Source organism: Colius striatus, chromosome 2 (genome assembly GCF_028858725.1).
Source record: "Colius striatus isolate bColStr4 chromosome 2, bColStr4.1.hap1, whole genome shotgun sequence".
NCBI lineage: Eukaryota > Metazoa > Chordata > Aves > Coliiformes > Coliidae > Colius > Colius striatus.
Genome location: NC_084760.1, coordinates 49,186,048 through 49,208,909, shown reverse-complemented (window position 1 = coordinate 49,208,909; position 22,862 = coordinate 49,186,048). Strand labels below are relative to the sequence as shown.

At 34.8% G+C, this 22,862-nt stretch overlaps 1 protein-coding gene across 1 annotated transcript in view; it reads right to left on the bottom strand.

Annotated features, from left to right (window-relative positions):
* Nucleotides 1-22,862, bottom strand: part of ARMC2 (armadillo repeat containing 2) — a 58,190-nt gene that overhangs the window by 18,501 nt on the left and 16,827 nt on the right. Inside the window, exons 6-12 of the mRNA XM_010203789.2 lie at nucleotides 21,562-21,632; nucleotides 17,099-17,191; nucleotides 14,186-14,361; nucleotides 12,247-12,349; nucleotides 9,523-9,743; nucleotides 4,147-4,292; nucleotides 1,867-1,966 (exon numbers count right to left, since the gene is read on the bottom strand). Coding sequence (XP_010202091.2) covers nucleotides 1,867-1,966; nucleotides 4,147-4,292; nucleotides 9,523-9,743; nucleotides 12,247-12,349; nucleotides 14,186-14,361; nucleotides 17,099-17,191; nucleotides 21,562-21,632 — 910 coding nt within the window. The remainder of the gene's footprint in view (nucleotides 1-1,866; nucleotides 1,967-4,146; nucleotides 4,293-9,522; nucleotides 9,744-12,246; nucleotides 12,350-14,185; nucleotides 14,362-17,098; nucleotides 17,192-21,561; nucleotides 21,633-22,862) is intronic.

The following is a 22,862-nucleotide window of genomic DNA, read 5'->3' as shown; positions in this document are numbered from 1 at the left end:
ATTTTACTCACACTGCTGCTATTTGTTTTCTTTTCAACACATACCAATTCACACTAAAACTGACTATCTGTCAGCATTTTAAAAGAAAGATTAGCAGTGCCAACTACACCTCAAGAAAAACATTTGCAACAGCTCAAGTATTTCTATACTACAGAAAAAGTGTATCTCTCTTCTTGTTTCTGCAGGGCTTTGCTAAGCTGACAACTGACAGTTGCATGCTTGTTTAAAAAAATGCAGCACGAAATGATTATGCTGAAGACACGGCATATATACTCATCACAACATAATAACAAAGGTGTTCTAATGCACAAGCTATTTTTTTACTAATTTGTATTTTCATAAAACAACTGACAGTTTGACACAGAAAGTAATACTAATCTAGTGAAGAAAGACAGATTTTAGGACCACTTAACAGACAAATGAGATGTTAAATTCTGACCACCACTTGACAATAAACAACTTGAATTTGTACGTGAGCCTACAATTCATTATGACGCAAAGCTAAAGACTGACAAGATGATGTTACTCAATTTAAGTTCCTTGTTCCCACAGTCTGATCATTTGTTGAGTTCTTAATACATTGCTTACAAGGAAAAATAACTTTCAGAACTAGTAAAATATCATGCCTTTGCTATTTCTCATATTATTTACATAGCATTTACACAGTGCTTTACTAAAGTGTCTTTGAAGACTACACAATGCAAGAGCAGCCTGAACCTAGAAATACTCAGATATGCTGCAGAAATGTTAACTGACATGTTGAAGAATAGAAACAACTTAATCTTTGTTCCTCATCTATGTGTACTGTCACAGAAATCAGAGATGCAGGAAAACAGGAAAGGGAAAAATTATATTTGTATTTGGAAAAAGAAAGGATAGATTGTTCAGCCTAACCTTTCCTTCCAACAATTTTCCAGGAATTATTAACCCTGGGATATATTGTAAAGGATAACTAAATATCTTGAAACTAGTTTAGATGTCAGAGCAGCCAAGAAAGTTCTTTACTTTTAAAAACAATCTTAATGTGACTTTATGTTCCATGTTTTGAACTCTTGTTCTATGTTTGAACACCTATGCTTTACATAAAAATTATTTTCTTCTTACCTGGCAACAGAGTTGAGTAATTTGCCATACGCAGGGCACTCCCCTCTTACCAACATGGCAATCCCTAAAACTGTAATTCCCCACCATACTCCCAGAGCCTGGTGCTCCAGAAAACACAGGAAAGATCACTAGGACAATACAGCAACAGCTGACCTTTCAAATTCTAATGAAGCTGGTAACAAATACACTCTTTTACTTCACACTTTCATTTCATTTCATAATATAAAGCATTTTGATAAGATCTAAACATTTATTTCTAGGTGAAAGTTCCAAATGTGGTATTCTAGGCATATGGTTTTCTCTGGTACATACATTCTAATACCTTATGCAGATATCAAGGAACAAATTTTCCTTAATTTTCTAACTCCTTCCTTTAACTCTGGGAAATTCAGACTTTTTTTTTGAAAGGGAGGAGGGAAGAAGAAATCCCAACAATTTCCTATTATTAAATATAAAAATAAGCTATTTGCTTTAAAAAGTATTTTTTAAAACTAAGAAAAATAATTTAAGTATGCAAAGGACTGTTTCTACACATACAAAGGACAGAAAAGTTAATCAACATTCTGTCCTCTGAATTTATTTTATTTTTTCATCTGCATTATTTCCTTTTGATTATTTACTACTTAGAAATGCTGTCGATCACTTAAAATTCTTATTTGGTAAATGCACAGAAGTAGGTCACTGAAAACAAGCTTATACACAATAATACACAGACACATCAGAGGATTAATATATAAAAAATCAAGAGATGAAAAAACTGACCTGCTGTTTCTGGTGTTTATTTAGTAGGGCTAAAAATAAGATGTAACATCTGGAGCAATCTGCTAAAGCTGCACAGAAGTCATTGTAGGAAGAAAGTTTGCTACAAAGGTACAAAAATAAAACATAAGTGAATGAAGGCACTTTTTTCTTTTTTTAAAATCGCGCTGCTTTTGACTCTGAGATGTATTTTCCAATAAATGAAAAGAATGCCAAGACTCAGACTTCTAGTGGAGGCATATACAGTTATATAAGAGTACAACATAAGTCTAGCTATCCTTACCACAGTGAATTAGGGGAAGCAGCAAACATAAGGAGCTTCCCAAGCTGCTTGCCATATGGGTGCAGCGTGCTAACGCAAGCACTTCCTAGCATTAAACGTGAGAACTGGAACTTCAAGATGACACGGCAAGTCAGACAGGAGAGGAAACAAAGGGTCCCTTCCTTATGCACGTCCCCACTAACAGAACACTCTCTCACCAGCAAACACAGAGAAAGTGCCTCCTTGCAGTTGCAATGTTATCTTTGTGCATTCCCTAACAGCTGCTCTGGTTCTACACTGCTCAACTTGACCATTACAAAACTAGAGAAATGGACATGCTCTGGTCGTATCAGAAATACTGCAACAACAGAACAAAGTAGGATAACCTCCCATGTGGTCAAAATCAGCAAATTTATGAGTTGATGTTCAATTACAACCAATTACAGTGAGACTTATAGACTCAGAAAAATTAATAATCTGAATAGATTGAACATAGTCTCTGCAAAGAAGCTGCCTAAAGTTACTGAGAAAAGAATAATCATTCTGTATTACTAAAAGACAAAACAAAATTCAGATCTGTGTTTTTGTATTGCATGGTATAATTTTTTTTTTTCATGGCTGCAATTTCCAGGAAGCTAATTAAATTGATTTTATGGCTAATTTGTATCCTTGAAGCACGCAATTCACTAAACTTAAGGAAAAACTCTAAAAATCAAAGCAGTAGGAAACTTTTTAAAAGACAAATTACTTTTGTTCCATATTGAATTCTAGATCAAGTAAATGTCCTTGTCAGAATTACAGTGTAAGTATTGACTACATTTAATTACAAACCCATTACTCCACTTTTCATGGCATTTTCCAAGTAAAAGTAATGCATTCTCCTTAGAAGAAGTAAACATGCTCAAAGTGCTGTAATCATTGATAGAACTGAATTAATTTTTAGCAACAAAATTAGAGACAAATATGGACATGGTAGCATGGAATCAGGGAAGAAATTCACCTGCTTTGCAGGTAGCACAAACAGCAAAGGACCAGATTTGCCTGGTTTTAGCTTTGGAGAGGAAGGAAGTAGAGTCCCTTATATAGCTGCTCTTCCAAGCACAAACTGATCTCATCTTAGCAAGGAGAATGTGATGGATGATTTGGAGGATCTGAACAGGTAGAGAAGTCTATAGCATAATCTCGATGAATACGGAGCCATAGGCAACATGACTCAATACAGTAACAAAGCAACAATGGCAAATACTTCATCCAGAAGGGCATTCATAAATTGTACTTCTAACACAACTCCTCCTGAGATTACTAACAGTTAACTTCACCACTTCTTCAAAATCCTTAAATCATTTACAGGTCCATTTAGCATTGGATATCACAAATTGGTGCTTGGTAGCTGGAAGATTTTTGACTGAGAAACTACTAAAGGATCTTTTGGCTGATTCACTCATACTGATCTCTCTCTGAAAAGTACATCTCAGGAAGGACACTGAGATTCTTCCATCTACACACTTAAACCCTAATCCCACAGATGAATCTCCTCAAACACTCTGTGACAGCTCAAAACAATGAATACTGACCACATTTTCTCTTTTGTGTTTTATTTCACGATACACAGTCTCTGATATAATTTAAGCTTGTGTAATTTCTGTCATTCATTTTTTAAACACATGGCCTAAAACGGGATTAACAGATGCAGCTTTAAAATATAAGAAATGGTACTTTGAAAATGTCAATCTTAATCTGTGGGATCAAAAGGTAACAAAATACAATAAAACATTTTTCACAGTGAATGAAATGTGAATCCTATGAATCCAAGTTTGTACAGCTACAGTTTAAAAAATCCTACCAGTATTAATAAAGACAATTATAAAAACCATTAAAAACTATACATAGCTTTAAAAAAAAAAAAACAACTCAGTGTACATCTTCCGGTTATAGTGCTTGATCCTGCCCTCTCTGAGGTCACTCGAAGCAGTAACACTGACTTGACTGAGGGCAGAAACAGCATTGTGTTCTTTACGTACCTGAATATCCTGACAATACAGGTGCCTACATCCCGGTCATCCACACGCTGCTCCAGTGCCACACAAAGCTCAGAGACCGCACCACTGCAGATGAGCTGGTGCCTCGCTGGAGGTAACTCAGACAAGTTTCTCAAAGTAGCTGTCAGCTGCACACAGGATATTTAAAGATTTATTAATCACAGCCATTTACAACAGAATTCACACTGTTCTGAAAATTTAATACAGTTCAGATCTCATTTATAACATCTAAGGCAGCCTGAATACCCCGTTAACATTCTGTTAACATTCTAAACACGATATATGTAAGTTAACGCAACTGTTTATATTGAAATGAAAGATTCGTACTGGGTTTTGCCTGCATGTAACCTCCTCATTTGAGGGAAAAGTGATATTTCACATATTTTAAAATCTTGTATGATGTTACCAATTGAATAGTACATACCAACTGAAAAGTAGGTGAAATGCTGTGGCTAGTTAAAGTGATTTTCTGCATAATGTATGATTTTGCGAATTTTACATTTAAGTCTTGAAATTAATACTGTTATACAATATATACTTTGATAAAAACATAAGTTGTAAATAAAATTATTTTAAGGGACGAAGTTTTTTCTCATTTAAACAATTAAGCATTAATGATGAGAAATCCACTATTTGACCAGTGTAAAAATGAAAAGCTGAAGTTCAAGTTTATTTTAGAGAAACCAAACTATTTTCAGAAGATAATGTTCTATTTCAAAGACTTGTAAAATATCAATTGCATATAAGCAAAATGAATCAGTTACTGCTTATTTTGAAATATTCTGGTTCTCTTACAAGATATTCAAATACCAAGGTCAGACAGGCAATGACATGTTAGTTAACTGTTTATCTAAACCAGAATTTCCTATAAAATTAATGTGAAACCATTTAATGTGAATATGGAAATTCTTCAAATTTTCCTTATTCTAAGATTAAGATACTGAACTTAAATTTTGTTTTAGAACTAGTTTGGTAAGGCATAAAGACTGCTTGTCCAGTGTTACGTATGTAATTGCTAATTTTAAAGGAAAAATCTGGCACAGAGAGGGTTAAGCTGCTGAGGAGCTTTTGCTCTTAGGACTCTATGTACTGCTTTGTCTATTCTCCATTAACTGCTGTCATATGTCAAAAAAAATGACAAAGCTCACAACAAAACACATCTTCAGTTACCACTTGGTATGTTGTAATGAAACTTCAGGAGAAGGAGCTATGTGTCAAAATGGAGAAGCACGGTACAGAGGGAAAACAATTATGTGAGACTGTGAATGGACTTAACTTCAGTGCTAAATAAGATATGTACACCATATTCAGAATAAACAGAAACTGAAACTATGGAAACTATTTGCTTCACATTGCTCAAATTTTAAGAAGACACTTGGAATTCTTTTCTCATTTATCTAAACAACTGCAAAAATACACTTCCAGATATGCATTCTTCCACAAGTCACAAGGCTTCAAAAATCAACACAAAACAGGAGAAATACATCAAAATAGAATTATTCTGATCCAATTCTTTGCTATTCAAAAGTTTTGGTGGAAAAATTCCTGAGAAATGGAATAGACACAGAAGATGTACTTCAGCATTTCCATACAAAATGTTCACAGTCAGATTACAATGATATTTATATTTGTTGAGCTGTAGCTAAACTTAGCTAAACAATAAAGAAAATGTCAGATAAACCACATATTGTAAGTGTTGCTCAAACCCAGATCAGGGCTTTCACTGCAGCAGAAACTTACACATTAGTTAAGAAAAAGCAAAAAAAAATCAATACATAATGGTACAGAGCTCTCCAAAGTGAGATGAAAATTTTTCACTGCCCAAGACAGTTGAAAGTCATAGAATCACAGAATTGTTTTGATAGGAAAAGACCTTTAAGATCAAGTCCAACCACTAATCTAACACTGCCAAGATCACCATGTCCCTCAGCACCTCCAGCAGCAAATTCTATCAAGAGGTATCCTCACGCAGACAGGTTGGAGAGGAAAAGCAATGCCAAATAATATGTACACTTAAATGTGATGCACAGGAAATTCAGAAGTTCTTAGAAATGCACATCCACAAAAGAACAGTTAGTAAGCAAGAGAAATTTGAAGAGTACAAATTAAAAAACAATAGAAGCTATCCAGATAGCAGATGAATTCAAGAGATACTCTGATTGCTTCAAGAAGACACCAGGATTCAGGTAAAAACACATTAACAAATGGCTCTAGCAGCCCCCATTAGCCCTAATCCTTATGCTGCTATGTGAAACATCAATTCACCCAAACAGAAAATTTAACAGCAGACAAGTGCTATTTTTAAAGGAAAAGACATTTAAATGCCTTTTGATTAAGTAACACAGAGTACTTGTTAAGTCTTGTCAGTGACACTGCAAAAGCCTTGGCTTTTGAATAAGCATTACCATATTTTGTATAAATATAGTCAGATTATTACATGATGCAACACAAAATTAGTGAAAGATGACCTTGGTTTCATGTTCTCTATTAAGGAAAAATAATAAATATTACAAACATTTTATTCTTGTGAGACTTGTGTATAAAATCCATTGTGAAACGAGGACGAAATCAGAGAGGGACTGTATTCCCACAAAAACGTCCAGCCAAGTTTCTGTATAAGACTGCCATCTGGTGATTGTGCAATTATATGATTAAAAAATGAAGAATAGGTCACAGTTAACTGAGATACTTCAGTTATCAGGATTGAGAGATGGCAGAGTCACCCTCAGAGACCACTGTGACTATTTCAGGTGTATTTCTCCTCCAATATAGTTTACTATACATTCCTGAAGACTTGTATTTATTTCTTACTTCTGTATGTCAGTTGATATTTGAACTTTTGCTACAAGTCATATGCCACAAAAACTTCCTTTATTCTGAAGACAGGAATCATGTAAGAAATTATTTTTTATAATACATCCCTGTAAACAGAACTATTCCTACATCTGCCTGTGATGAATGAATGATTAACTCACATTAAATGGTGCACATTAGTGTAGTTGAGGAAACCGATACGAGAAAGTTGCACAGGAGTTCTATTGAAGCAGGAATCACTACTTTTCTCACAAGAGGAAGAAAAATGAAGTTTCTGTACTACTGTAGAAGAGAATACAAAAAAGTGAAACAGCAATCTCAGTAAGAGACAGTTGTCAGTATTGACTTTTCCACAAAGTACTTGAGGCCTTCTTAGAAACAGCCAGTCTACTCAAACTGTACAAAATAGTTTTGCTACACTTCCAATCATACTGAAAACAGCAGAAATCAGAGGTTTTTAAAAGTGTAAAATGTGGCTTTTTCTTTTCACATATTTGCAAACTAAATCCTTAATTAAAAAAAAAAATATTCGAACAAAAATAATGGAAGAAAAACATTTTTGTAAAGTCGTGGGGATGGGCACACAGCTAGTCAAATGGCTGAAAAGAATCCGATTCATTAGTTTTATTACTTGGATATAAGTAGTTAGTTTTAAATGCCCCAACTGGCAAAACCTTTTTTTAATATCAACATAAATCTCCATTTCCTTCTACTGAACAGTATTTACATTGTATGTATTATATGACTATGCCAACAGCAGCCAGCAAACATCAGTAATATGCTTTGCTTTTCACCACGTCCTTACTGCTCTCAAAATGATAACTATTTTTAAGCTACATAGACATGAAGAGAGATACAGGATACATGTATCTAACTTAGATTTTTATATGCCTACCAAAACTACAGCCTAAATTTCCACTCCTTGGCTTGGCATGGCTTTCATACGTGAGGCATCATACTCCTTCCCCTAAGTTTTCTTTTCTTACACTTAAGTGTTTTAAGTCACTGTCTGTCACCTTGCATATTACACTGAGAGCAAAATCTACTCTGGACTCCAAATCCCTTGCAATACTTTTCAAAAGGGGGTTTCTAAGCCCAGCACAGCACTGCAGTAGTACCAGGACTTAAAAAGTCTAACTAGCAGCATTCACGAAAAATATGGGCATTAAAATGTTGATTATGCGCAGACTGAAGTTTGTACACCTTCTCTGGAAAAAAATGAGAAGGCTTATAAATCCCATATATAATTTTTGTATCGAATATGAGGTGTGATTACAACAAAATGGAACAGATTATTTTAGAATTATTTGGAGAACTCACAGTGCCATTCTTTTTATTGGAAACCTAATATTAAAAAGCTAAATATTAGAAAGCTAAATTAATTACAACAGGACAAGATCGGAAAGAAAATAGGAAAAAAAACAAGCCCCAAATTTACATTTTCATCATCCCATTTTTTTAGCAATTTCCCACTTCGGGACTTCCATGGGCAAACATCAGTATTGAAACACATCCTCTCATTCAGTGCTTTGTAGCATCTCCCAATTTGTTCACTTTATTAAGATTATGCACATTATTCTGCAGAGAATATTAGAATAAACAGACAAACGTCACTAATAGTAACATAATGATGTAAGTTAGCTGTTTCCTCACATAATTTCAAGTAGCATAAAATGTCTTCTTTATGTTAGCAGTGAATTAAAGAAATCTGGCATAATTAGTAGAGAAATTAAAACACTACCTCATTAAATTGTCCAATATATTTTCCTATGAAGTTCTCAAAAGCTTACTATGGCCCTGTTTACTAATTTTTAACATCAGCAATTTTCAAAATAAATTTCCAGAACAAATGCCAGGAATCTACCTGGCAAATCCTTGACAAATACAGAAAACTCACAACCTATGCATAACTTCTTATCTACATAACTATTTTTTCTCTAAAACACTAAGTTTTAAACAATTTTAAGGCAAAGCATTAGATTCCATAGCCATCACTCAAAGTACTTCATATGTGAAAAAACAGATTTGAGTCTGCTTCTAAAAAGATTGAAAAAGTTTTGGCTACCTTTTCCTTACATTACAGTTTATCAAAGAAATGTAGCTGTATTTTCCTATGCATTTTTAAAAATGCATTTTTCTTGTAATAAAAAGCTTTTTGTAACCTCCTAGAGTACTGTAGAACCGGTTTGTATTTACTATTTCAATTTAAAGAATTTTGACTGGGGATGCATTTTTATCTGTTTACTGCAACATTCAGAACACTGTCAGCAACATAAAGTAATAACAAGAAATTAGCTTTATTAGGTATCTAAAAATGTTTCTATTAACCTCAGAATTTCTAAAGCCTTTAAAACTAACTACACAAAAATATCTATGATAATTAAATTTAGATCCTGAACAGCTTCACGTAAACTTCTTAAAAAGGTGGCTACTCAATATAGGTACAAATCTGATAGTGACACACAGGAATATCTTCTCTCCTCTAATTAAATTTTTTATTTGTCCTTGAAGTATGTACTTTTAGAAATAAAAGTAAATGCTAACCTGGACTAATAGATGACCCAAGTTGGAGAAATGTGTGTCTTCTTCTTTTATATTATTAATCTGTTTCATTAAGTGCAGCAACATTTCAACAGCTCCTTTGTTGGCCATTTCATTAAGGAGTACTGCATTTCCGGACATGAATTTGATAGCTCCCATGCAATAGAGGAGAGCTTCACTGTTTTTTTGCAGATCTTCTGTTCTCAGGACCTCCAACAAACAATCTAAAAGGAAAATCATTATTCAGAAGCCTAATATTAATATTTGATACAGCCCAGTCATTTAAAAGATTCACATTTGGGAAAAAAAAAATCTCAGATTGAACTCTTACATTTCTAGTAAGTGGGCTAGAAAAATTGGGTATTTGGACTAAAACCAGAAAACAACTACTGATGAGTAAGAGAATGGGCCTGACTGTTTTTTCTCACAGGCTTCAAGAACCAGTGTAAATTGTAAACAGGTAGCAGTCATCATTGAAATCCTCAGTCAAGATTTACAAAAGTGATTGCTGATGCCCAGAACTTTGTGTACTAAGCTTGAGACATTCAAAAGTAGTTTATTCCCACTACTTCCTTAAAAATCCAGTATCTCAAAGCACCTCAAATAGAGCACTAAAAAGCACAGGTGCCTAATTCAAATCTCATATTTGAAGTTTGCTTGTAGTCTTTTTAGATTTACATTTTAGGTGTTACTGTAAAGCTTTTGCTTTATGCTACCACTGTCAGATATCTGAAATGTTAAAATTAATAGTTGGTAGCACAAGCCCCATATATCTTTCACAGTCAAATTGAGACATTCTGAATTTGGGGAGTGTATCTGAAATAAATAAGTAATCCTAACCAGTTTTATACTTTTGAATTTCTAGTAACTGATGGAAACTAGTATTTACTTTGGCTTCCTCTGTTCCATCCAGTTGAATAAAAACTTTTTCCCATCTCATTAAATGTAAGACATAACTAAAGTTCTTCCTGTCTCAACTCAAGTTCAAACTCTCTCTCAGTATATGGGTGTATATGGATTCAGTATACCCAGTTTAGGCTCTTGCCCAAACTCTCACTCTCACCCTCACTTACTGCCTAACGATCACCTAAATCACTTGAGTTGTGGCAATGGGAGAAATCAGTTTCAGATCCCTCCTCTTTTCAGTAATAAATAGGGTCTTGAACAGTAGTTGGCTATTTTGGGATGAATGGTTAATTTTAGTTCTTCTACTAGAGCTGTTCCATCACACATAAATAGTTCACAGGGCCAGAGGAGTAAGAAGAAAATTAATCTATATCCCAGTCAATGCAACGGGAATCTGGGTGATGAAGATGATAACCCAAGTTCATATCTTTGGTCTGGACAAGGTGGGTCAAAAATATAAAGAGTGAATAAAGAAACCCAAACTTCTACCAAAAACATTCTTTCCTTTAGTGGTTTTTAAAACACAGGGAAAGAGCAAGTGAAAGAAAAGGGAGCGAAGATGGAAGTGAGGTGGTTATACAGACATAGCCACTCAGCATGTCCAGACTTTTGTATGATGCTAAACTCTGAATACTGAAAACTACAGTTTTGTAAAGTCAGATGAGCAATCTCAGCTCTTCTCTTTTCTCTGAGTCCCTTCCTGTTGACCTCCCTTCTGGAAAGGCTTATCTGTTTTTTTTATTTCTGGCAACAGTCACATAGTAATGAAACTTTAAGACCACCCCTGAATACTCTGAGTAAGAATACTCTCATCTGTTTAAGGAGATACACACATACGCTTTAACTTGCACACATGCAATAAATGAATAGGTCAAGGCCTAAGTTAATAAAACATAATGAAGTTTTGATGAGAGGAATGCCTCTCAATTAATACTGAGTGTCACTCATGCAATTATTTTCTTCGTATTTCTCATCTTTACAGGTGTGTACAGACAACAAAACAGATCTTAGAGCCATTGCTTGCAATTTTCAAAACCACTGGCTCAATATGCAGCAGCAGCTAAAAAGAGAATGATTATTCTCAATACCCTTCCTGATGATGATCAACAACACAGATAGCATTATTTCACTTCTACAGATTTTGGTATTGACACATCTTGACTTCTATAGATTTTCTTCTATACGTCTCAAGAAGGATCTACTGGAGTTGGAGAACATACAGAGAAGTGCTACTAAAACAACTGAAAGACCCAATATTCCTTCAAAGAGAGAGCTAAATGGCTGAGATGTCTCAGTCTGAAGAGGAGAAGGCAGAGAGCTGTGATATGACTGCAGTTTAAAAAAATCATGAAGACTGAGGGGAAGTTGACTGCAGAAGCTCTTAGAAACCCTGCAAAACTGCAAGCAGGGCCCTAATGAAAAGTAGGTCAGTTTAAAACAGCAGATAGAGAACTTCTGGAACTTGTTGCTTTATTAGACTACAGAGGCAGACACAAATAGAAGTTTAAAAAGGAATAAAGCAAATTAATGAGTAAAAGATATATAAATAAAGACTTAAAAAGAATTAAGCAGGGATGCACCACCTAATATTCCTAATAGAATGTAACAGTCATGAATGTAACATGGAGGCTTCTATGCTCTCGCTAAATAGTGTCTCCTACCGCCACTGTTAGACACAGAACACTGGACTAGATGGACCATTAGTTTGACCTAGTAGGCAATTTTTAGTGTGTGACTAAGTTAACTCTGAGAATGTTTCTTGAAAGATATCAATCCAATTACTGAATTTTAACATGTAACTTACAAGAACAGAATACATACCAAATAATTTATGATTTTGAATGATGTCATCATTTTTTTCATTCCTGCAAATTTTAAATGCAAGCTTGCAAACACTAAGAAGATTTTTTCCATCCACTTTCAGCTGAAAGTAAAAGACATAAAAATCACAGCTAAAAATCTACATACAAAAACGCACCATAAAATTTACAAGTTCATTACCACTGCAAACTTGTATTCTCATGGATCTATTAAATTCCAGATCAAACCCTGACAGTGCATTGAGCCAAACGGAGAGTTTGCAGAACTAAAGGACTCTGAAACCTAGGTAATTTAAGCTTTATATAGCAAACTGTGTTGACTTTAAAATAAGAGATGCTATATCAACTGTTAATGTATTCTCTGCAGGTGCCATATCAATAACTTGCATCTTTTTTTCTGTAATTCACTTTTACTACAAAATTCTGCACAGAACTCACTGATTTGGAATCTATAGCCATACCACAAAGAACTCCTGTGCAACAGTACATGTCATAATGAAAGTTATTCTCAAATATCAGAAAACAAGTTCTTACAATGTACTAATGGTCATGGAGAGGATCAGGACATGGAAGTGAAAGTGTTAAAAATACAATGACAAATCTCTTCCTTTCTTCTCCATTTCAAGGGCAACTTCTTCTCTCATTAATGATTTTTTAAAAGATTCTACAAAAATATGTCTGTAACCAAATTTTTTTTAATAATCACCACTTAACATCTATGTAGTACCTGAATATATAATTTTATCTTCAAATTAACACATGCTACCTCTAAGGAGAAGCCCTCCACAAACCCACAGAAATTACTAAAACATCTACAACACAATGCTAGCTGGTATCCTTTCAAAAGTGACTGTCCACACATAGTAGAAGCAAAACAAATAGGTTCAAAAGCACCAACTTAATTGAGTTTATTCAGAAACACTACAGAAGAGACAATTTACAGAATCACACAATGTTAAGGGCTGGAAGGGACCTCGAAAGATCATCTAGTCCAATCTCCCTGCCAGAGCAGGACCACCTAGAGTAGGTCACACAGGAACCTGTCCAGGCAAGTCTTGAATGTCTCCAGAGAAAACTCCACAACCCATCTGGGCAGCCTGTTCCAGTGCCCCATCACCCTCACAGTGAAGAAATTTTTCCTTATGGTTCTTTGGAACCTCTAGCTTGTATCTATTGCCCCTTTTTCTATCTATTGTATCTATTGTCCCTTGGCCATCACTGAGAAGAGCCTGGCTCCATCCTCCTGACACTCACTCTATGTATTTGTAAACATTAATGAGGTCACTACTCAGTCTCCTCTTCTACAAGCTGAAGAGCCCCAGCTCCCTCAGCCTTTCATCATAAGGGAGATGCTCCCCTCCCTTCATCACCTTGATGGCCCTGCACTGAACTCTCTCCAGCAGCTCCCTGGCCTTCTTGAACTGAGGGGCTCAGAACTGGACACAATAGTCCAGACGTGGTCTCATAAGGGCAGAGTAGAGGGGGAGGAGAACCTCTCTCGACCTACTCACCACAGCCCTTCTAATACACCCCAGGATGCCATTGGCCATTTAACTTTGCAAAAACCCCACTTTATTGAATTTTCAGATAATGGTGTTTAAGCTTCTTTTCCATGTGTTATTTCTGAAATTGTTGCTTTGTTTATATCCCTGCATATGTATCTCAGCTTAGGACACTATTTCTTTCCCATGCCTAAGCAATATTGCCCTGTTATTCTATTCTGTGTCTCTCCTTCCTCCCTCAGATGTAACTTCTCTTAAAAAAATAGGCTCCAGCAAGTGCCGACCTGGATAAATGGTAGACTGGTATAGCAAGAAATCGTGCTTAAGAAAGGGTTAATTTAGACACAGTTTAAAATTATGAAATGAAAGATTAAATGCAAGTTGCAATTCACAATTCTGAGCTTCACATTCTATCAAATGATATTTTAAAATACTTACAGCCAGAATAATCTTTGCCAGCTTCAGGCAAAGTAGATCTGAATCAACGTCTACTAGTTTATACAATGTCTTCAGAAGCACACTTCTTCTTTTCAATCTCCTCCCAAGCATATTTCCTTCCTTCAAGGCTTGATAGAGCTTGGTGCAAGCCAGACAAAGATTTTCTATATTGTTTTCTACTCGAAGTGAGCGGGAAGGGAAACAAAAATAAAAAAATAATTAATGCTACCACCTTTTCCAGAGTATCCTAATAGACAAAGACACATGAGAACAAAATAAAGAATGGGTTGTACAACAGAAATGTGGTGCCCAATAAATCTCTTAAAATGATAACACAACTCTCAGTTTTATTCTACACTTTCAAAAAGATGAGATTCAAGCCAAGAAATTGCAGAGCCAAAATAATATCTAAAGCTATAATCAAATATTTAATCTCTAACTATCAAGACGAAGAAATGTATAACAGGAAACGGTGAATCTGAATATATTCTTTAAAAAGCTGCAGCTAGCATTCCATGTGAAAGACACACATTTAAGGAATATTTTTCTGCCCATACACACAACCTAACACACCAAATTTTATTGGAATTACAAACAAGTGAATGCAAAAACTCGTTACAACTCTCCAATGCGTAGTAGAGGTGCAGGATGTATTTGAGTGAATTGTTGGCCTACTGACAAAAAAGTCATCTACTACTTAACCTGAGTTCCTCAGACACTACTGAAAACATACAAAAATAAAACCTGCAGTACATTATTACAGAACCTGCACCTCAACACAATGATATCATGTATATGTTTACTTTAGAGGTAAAAGGAAAAGTCTTGCCTATTTTTTGAACTCAAGAGTGACTGAGGGTTTTGTGTTTTCAATTCTTACATTTGCTTTTGTCTATAAGGTAACAATAATAAAGTACCATATAAACCCACTTAAACTGCCTGTACACACTCTGCATTTACTCAGGATGTACTTCACAGCTGACAAGAGTCAGATTCAAGGAGGCAAAGCACTTGTGATGCCATATATATGGACAGAAAATTACAATAAGCCTCATCATATCTAAGGCCTCAAACCTGTAGGCAGATTCAAGGACTCACCTCATGCTGAGTAGTGTCTGGAAGCTCTCAATTTGCAACCATTGTACTCAAGGAACAGCATTTCTACTGTTCTAAATATCATGACAGATAATTTACAAAATATAGCAAGATTCTAAACCTTCTGCTCCAGTAAGCAGTGAAACAGGAGTGGCAAGGAATCAAAACTGAAAGGCCTCCACTCCATTTCACCAAAATTAACAGTAACAAAAATTACTCATCACTCATTCCATGGGGTATTTTTGAAGCTTATCCTCCCTTGAGTACTGGAATTATTCCTCTAGAAAAAGAAGCTTTGAGGTTCTATTTGGTTTTGTCATACAATAATAATCTCAACCACATGATGATTATTGTCTAAAATATTATTAATAAGTTCCAGGTTAAACTTCAGATTTTTTTTAATGGGAAGTTTTCTGCAAGTATTTTTGTGGAAGACTTCTATTAATCCATTTAAAAAATATGTAAATACACATGCAAGGAATTAGTTGAAAGGTATGAGGCAAGTGACTTCACACAAAACTTAGAAATCAAAGTATCAACAGATCCACCAAAATATGAAAATTATAGGATGCTAACATTAATTTTTATAGGAAACTGCAACTGTGCAGTAAGCAGCCTAAATAAAGCAATGTAACATGCAGCTGCAGGAGGTAATAATGCAATTCAGTTACAATTTGTGTGAATATTCGAGAAGTACCAAAACTCTTAACTTCAGTGTTTTTTGCAGTACTATATTCAATCAACTGGTGAGAAAGTATCATTAGATAATTTCATCTATTATTAGAAAAATGAAACCATAATCAGTTTTTCAAAAAGATAAAAAACCCCAATACACTAACCAAATCAAATAAAGACTGAGGAAGAGGGGCATGAAATTTCATTTTCCTTAGTTACATTCATGACAAGGGAAAGACATGATTAGATTTTACCTTTAAATAATATTTTGCTTACCTATAAAGAACATCTCACTATGTAAAAATTTAACTCAGTGCCTCGTATTTGACAATCATATCATTAAGCAAGGAAAATACGAAGTTGCATAGCTGTTTTCAAATTTCCTGAACACTGTTCTTCTAACACTTCAGTGACAGATGTGGGAATGAGAATTCTGTCTTTTAAAAATAACGATATATTTTGGGAATCACTCAGTACTGTACAGGTGTTTCATACCCACCAACATCTGCAAAATTATGCAAAAAAAAAATCTAATCTGTACCATGGTATAATGAGCAATGCAAAAAGATCCTGTAAAACAGAATCAATCCCCTAATTTGACACTCATTTTTAACCACTTCTAAAAACGTATCTACTTTTTATATGCCCACCATTAAAATAAATATAATGTCTATAGAAGGCAACTAAAAAACCTTTTGAATAAAACATTAAAATGGAGTTTAGAATTCAACCTTTAAAGCCATACTTAATTTACTCAATTTTGCTTCAATATTCTGGGTCATTGCATACTTTTCTAACACATCTAACACTTTAAGCACACATGGAAATTTTCATTAAGGTTTCCTTAGTTTTCTAAAAATGGTTGAGACCTTCAATACAGTCTATGCTTAAAACAGTGAATTTGTGCAGTACTTTATTTTTAAAATTATTGTCTCATTGCTGACTGCTAAGCAGGTAAAGCCTCATTGCCTAAAATAAGGTAATTTAATCAGAAAATATCTTCTCTAAATCAATTTGGTTTTTTTCTTTGTTTTACAGAATGAAAGAATCCTTGAGGTTGGAAGGAGCAAACACAAAGAAGTCTCAGGTTTCCTGCTGGAAATAGTACAGAAAATACACTCTTTCAAGAGAAGTGTTACTCACCTTTTTCCAGATCATGCAGAATTGGTAGAATGCTTCTATGCCAAAAGATTTCTTCCTCTTCTGATTCATTTATTCTTGTTTCATCCTCTAAGTCTTCAAAATACATTCAAAACAAATGCACATATTCAGTGACAGTTTCAACTTCTACACAAGTAAATAGCTACAAATACTTTACTCATCAGTCAGAAAAAAAAAATCTCAAATGTCACACTTTGCTATACTCTGAGTTATTCTACCTATGCAAGCTTACAGTTTTCTTTACATTTTTTTTTTTCCTCAAAAGTTTCAACCAAAAGTCAATGGACAAATGTTTTCATATCTAGAGCTGTACTGTAAAGGCAGACTTGCTTTTGTTTGCTGACATTGTTTCACGTGATCGAAGGTAATGATTACTTTTACATCAACATGTCCTACCATTTTTCAGCTCTGTGTCCATGTGACAGCTTATTCTGTGTTAAAAAAAAAATCCATAATACAGATATTCCTGTAGGATTGTAACAATTTATCTAGCAGACGTGCACAATATTATACTAAGACTGGTTAACTGACTCTTTGGTCACTTAGGGAAAAATAGTCTTCTTGGTTATTACATTGGTTATAGCAATTCTAACCACTTCATGCAATTAGTTTTGAAAACTCTACTATTTTTGCAAAATGCATGTTTCCCTCTTATTCTTTCTAACGTTAATTAAACAATCTTGTTAAACAGAATCTTGGGAAATGAAGAGCAAACTACAGATACTTAAAAGATGTTTTGTCTCCAACATGTCAGAAACCTTGAAGGCAACCAACTCCCAGTTTTCTTGGTCGCATTCAACCAATTTCCTGCACAGTGACTAAAAGCTCAGAAATCTTGTCCTCTTCAAAAAAAGAAGTTTTTTAAAGCATTTCACCTTTTCTAATACCTTGCAAAAAAAGTCTATCAGCAGACATCAATTAAAAATTGGATTTCTTCTGGAAACAAGACTAGGAGCAAGGATCTGTTTTCACATTGGACAAAGGAATTGGTGAAACATGGTTTACTACAAAAAAATTACTGACTTTCATATGGATGAAGTATCACTGGGAATTATTCCAACTTGCTGAACATCCTTTTCACATTCACTTGGCACTATGTGAACTGACAGGATTCTAGTCTTTGACCAGAGGCCCACTACAGTTGCAGAGCCAGAGTTTCTGCACAACTCAAGTTTTAAAGGTTTTAACAATTGCTTACAAGATGCATGTAGGCATAGTTTTGGAGTTCAAGGTTGGGTTAAGCTCCTTACTTTGCAAGCAAACAAAGTTGTTGTTGTAAAGATGGGGTTTGGTTTCTTGTTTTGTTTGGTTTTGTTGTGTTGGGGTTTTTTTTAATGGGGAAATAGAAGTCAAAACTCAGCTAAATAACATAAAGACGTTATGACTAAAATAGATACATTTTTTTTAACTGACAGATTTTTCATGAATTGTCTCCTGCTTATTACTAGCTCTTGCATTTAAATAACAATGTAAATTCTTAACACAATTATTATCAAATAAAAAATACTGTACTACATGAAAACACTGATATTGAGAGAGGTTTGCATCATGAGATCAGTATCTCAAGCCTTTAAAAAATGTCTGCTCAGCATTACATGGAACAATGAAACAATTAAAAACTACCTATTTTAAAAGCTTGATCAAAAAGAATATCCAGACTCTTTTTGTGCATCCATGTTAACTCTGTTTACATCTATTTCATGCAGAATGAATCAATCTAATATCTATTTCAACAGATACAAAAATGCTACTGTTTACTAAGTAATACACTGATAAGTATGTTATTGCAATAACTATATATTGTTGGTATATGCATATATGCACATTAGTATTAAGTACATGTTATTAGGTAATATTATTACTACTTATTTTGCAGACCTTTTTTTTTTTTTCTGCGTCAAATGAGCAGCTTAATTAATAAAACACTATGCAGGACTTGCAATGAAGTGAAAGTTCTGCTCTGGATAATATATGAACACAGCTGAAACGAGAACACTAGAATAGTTTGCACTGTTCCTTCCTGCCACAAAACCCACATATTGACTCAAATATTTCTTTTCTGTTCACTTTGTAGCTCCCTCTCAAACCAAAAGATGGGACTGACTTTCTAACTACACACATGTTTAACTTTATTAAGCAAGAAATAGAACATTTCATGTATCCATTTGCAGATATGATAAAATTTCTCACTAGGAAAAAAAATAAATCAAAGTAATTCAATGTTTAGTTCAGAACAAAAAGAACTGATTTTTTGTGCCACTGCTGTAATTGTCTCACAGTCATCAGAAAAATACTGCAACCTAAAAGTCACAGTAGTAGAATTTTTTTTATACAAATCTCTCTTGTAATGAGGGAAAAAAAAAGATAAATCAGTTTTTACTAAAGAATATTAATCCCAGTAATAAGAATGAACAAGGAATACATGATTATAATGAAAAGCAATATTAATAAATTGTAAACTGACATGTGTCTCAGTCCTGGGAGATTTTTCAGGTGTTGATGAAAAGTTATGGCACTAGCTGTACTTAAAATATTGCAGAAGATGTCCTGAACCATCTAATTTAGCGAATTCAACAGCAAAAATACCCAAGCAAAACAATTCAGCAGGTTGAAGTTCATTGTCTCAGTTTTTGTTAGGTCTTAACCACAGCTTTGCATTCTGGTCCGAAAAAAAAAAAAATCACTAATCAGTCTACATTTATTGGCTGCTGTTTTTAGCATGTAAATACAAGAGCCTTAGCAACACTGAGCTTTCAAAAGCTGTGTACTGCCTGACTTATCATGTTTAGCCTTTTCACAGAATACTGAATGGCTACAAATATCTCAATATTAAAACAGTCTAACTCCTCTCTAAAATGTGAAACCACAAACACAAATCATATCAGAAAATAGAATTAATCTGTAAAAGAACACACTCTCCAGAACCCCACTATAGAGAAGAAATGACTGAAAATTCCTACTGCTATCCCACTGTTTATTCTGGGATTAAAGACGAAGTATGCATAAACTAAGGAAGTTCCATAATGTTAAAGAAAAAAGATATTAAAAAACCCCTAATAACACATATGATTTTTTCAATAGCACCAATAAAATAGCACAAACAAATTAAAAGGTTTATAAACAGAGAAATTAGAGTCCCACAGAATAACAACTCCCATGTAAAAACCCTCAGCTCCTCTGAAGAAAATGAAAGCAGAACACATTACAACCTTCACCAGAATGATCCAGAATAATACAACTTCTCAGTTCTAGAAAAATAGTAATAAAGCTTAATAACAGCAAGGTAGAAACTTCAGGTTTCCACGCCAGATTCTCAAATATCAATGAATCATAGTAATTTCAATTGGAAAAGATTTTTAAAATCATAGAGTCATTAGAGTTGAAAAAGACCTTCAAGATCATGAAGTCTAACCACTAACCTCACACTGCCAAGCCCACCACTAACTCATGTCCCTCAGCACCTTATTTATGTGTCTCTTAAATATCTCCAGGGATGGTGACTCCACCCTGGGCAGTCCATTCCAGTGTTTAACAACCCTCCCAGAGAAAAAGTTTTTGCTAATCTCCAATCTAAACCTCCTCTGTCTTAACTTGAGCCCACTGCCTCTTGTCCAATCATTCATTACTGGGGAGAAGAGAACAAGCCCCACCTCACTACAACCTCCTTTCAGGTAGCTGTAGAGAGTGCTCATGTCTCCCCTCAGTCTCCTCCAGGCTAAGCATCCCCAGCTCCCTCAGTCACTCCTTGTAAGACTTGTTCTCCAGACTCTCTGGACAGACTCCAGCACCTCAATGTCCTTCTTGTAGTGAAGGGCTCAAAACTGAACACAGCACCTGAGATGTGGCCTCACCAGCACCAAGTACAGAGGCACAATCACTGCCCTGGTGCTGTTGATTAGTCAAGCAGGACCTGCTTTTCATAAAACCATTCTGACTGTGCCTGAATCCTTGGTTGTCCTTTATGTGCCTCATATTGGTACTCAGGATGATCACTTGCCATGTATTAAATGTGCCAGCTATGAAGAAACTGTAATTAAAACCTGTTATATAAAGTTAGCAAATGCGTCCCCACAGGACAATCGAGAATCTAATCAGCTAATATAATTTGGCTAATCTAATCCAGAATCAGCTAATATAACTTGGCATAACTTTATTAGTTTCTGTGTAACTATGCCAGTTCACAAAAAGTAATGGGCAAACAAAGTGTTAATGGACTGGTAACTGGTTAAGCCTAGATACGGGAAAAACAAGAAATACATAATCAGTTTTTCAGAGTGAAGAGCTCTTGAATATCATCTCTCTTTATCAGGAACAGTAAAAAAAAAACTCAACAGATAAAGAAAACAAGAAATATTGTTCAGCGAATAAAGAAGAAGATCTTCAAATCACACATTTGGTTGCATTTTACATTTTTTGACTGGAGACTGAAGTGTGTTATGACGTACCTGTTACTCTTCTCTCCCAGCCTGTACTCCTTGGCCATGATGAACTCGTGCCAGCCTTGTTCATCTGGTCACTAAAAAATACAGTACAGACAGATACAAAGTATATCAGAATGCAATGCCCAAAATGTTTCTTTCTTCACATGCACTCAGTTTGAGAGCTGCATATTAAGAGCTAATTGGAAAACACTAGGAGTTATTTCACTACGTAGGCAGGTAATCTGCTCATTAAAAATGTCACACAGATACAACTTCCCGCAGTAGGTATTCCAGAAAGCTGCTACAGAAGCACTGACATACTTACACCACAAGAGGTCACCAAGACGGAACATAACACCTCAAGCGTTTCTGCTTGTACAACTGAAAGCTGAACCAAACGCAGAAGGAGCGATTTTTATTTAATCATCAATTTCATTACCCGAATATAAATTCTGCCAGCTTAAACCTCAAAAGTTCATCATGACAGTGATTTCTGCGGATAGAATTAATACTTTTGAAAGATTTAATGGGAGGAATTTTTAAACAAATACACACTTCTGTAACCTTTCCTGCAAATACTTGTTTCTAGGTCTGCCTATGCACTGTTGCTAACTGCTTAGTGGTCATTAGTTCTGTTAGTACAAGAACAGATACGTTGTCATTTCTTCGTAAAGCAACAGTGAATAATGTCATCATTCTTAATGTTTGTATGATGAGTCTTTCTTTGGCCAGAGGAAAGTACTACATATATCTGTGATAAATCTATTCTGTTTGCCAAGCTGCACGCTCAAGCAGCACTGATCTAAAAGAAATACACAAGATACAGACTCTTTTTGCTATTAAACAGAAATCTTTCCTCCTTTCAATTCTGTACTAAAGACAAAGGTCTTAATCTATGTTTTCTATTCTCAGTGCATGTTTAATTTAACACTTCTTATTCTATTTATAGTTCATGTATTGATACAACCTAATCTCCTATATTTCCTTCTAAAGATCACAGTAGCGTGCTAGCAAATATTTTTTTAACTTGTTAATTTAGTTGCTGTGAGGCTTAAAGCTAAACTGGTTTTTTTTAAGTGGTTTACTGGATTGGCACCTAAGTTCTGTCTAGCAGTCCAGACAGAAGATCTAAGTCATCCTTTCAACAGATGGGAGACAGAATAAAAGACAAAGCTCTTGTAAGATCACTTGCCTACAAAAGAGACTGGCTAGCTCACTGTGATCAGTCAAAATTTCCCAAGCAATCACATTACAGAGGAACATTTCCTTCATTATGGCTAACAGTGAAAAATGTTTTATTTTTTCAGCATGCATAAATGCTCCAA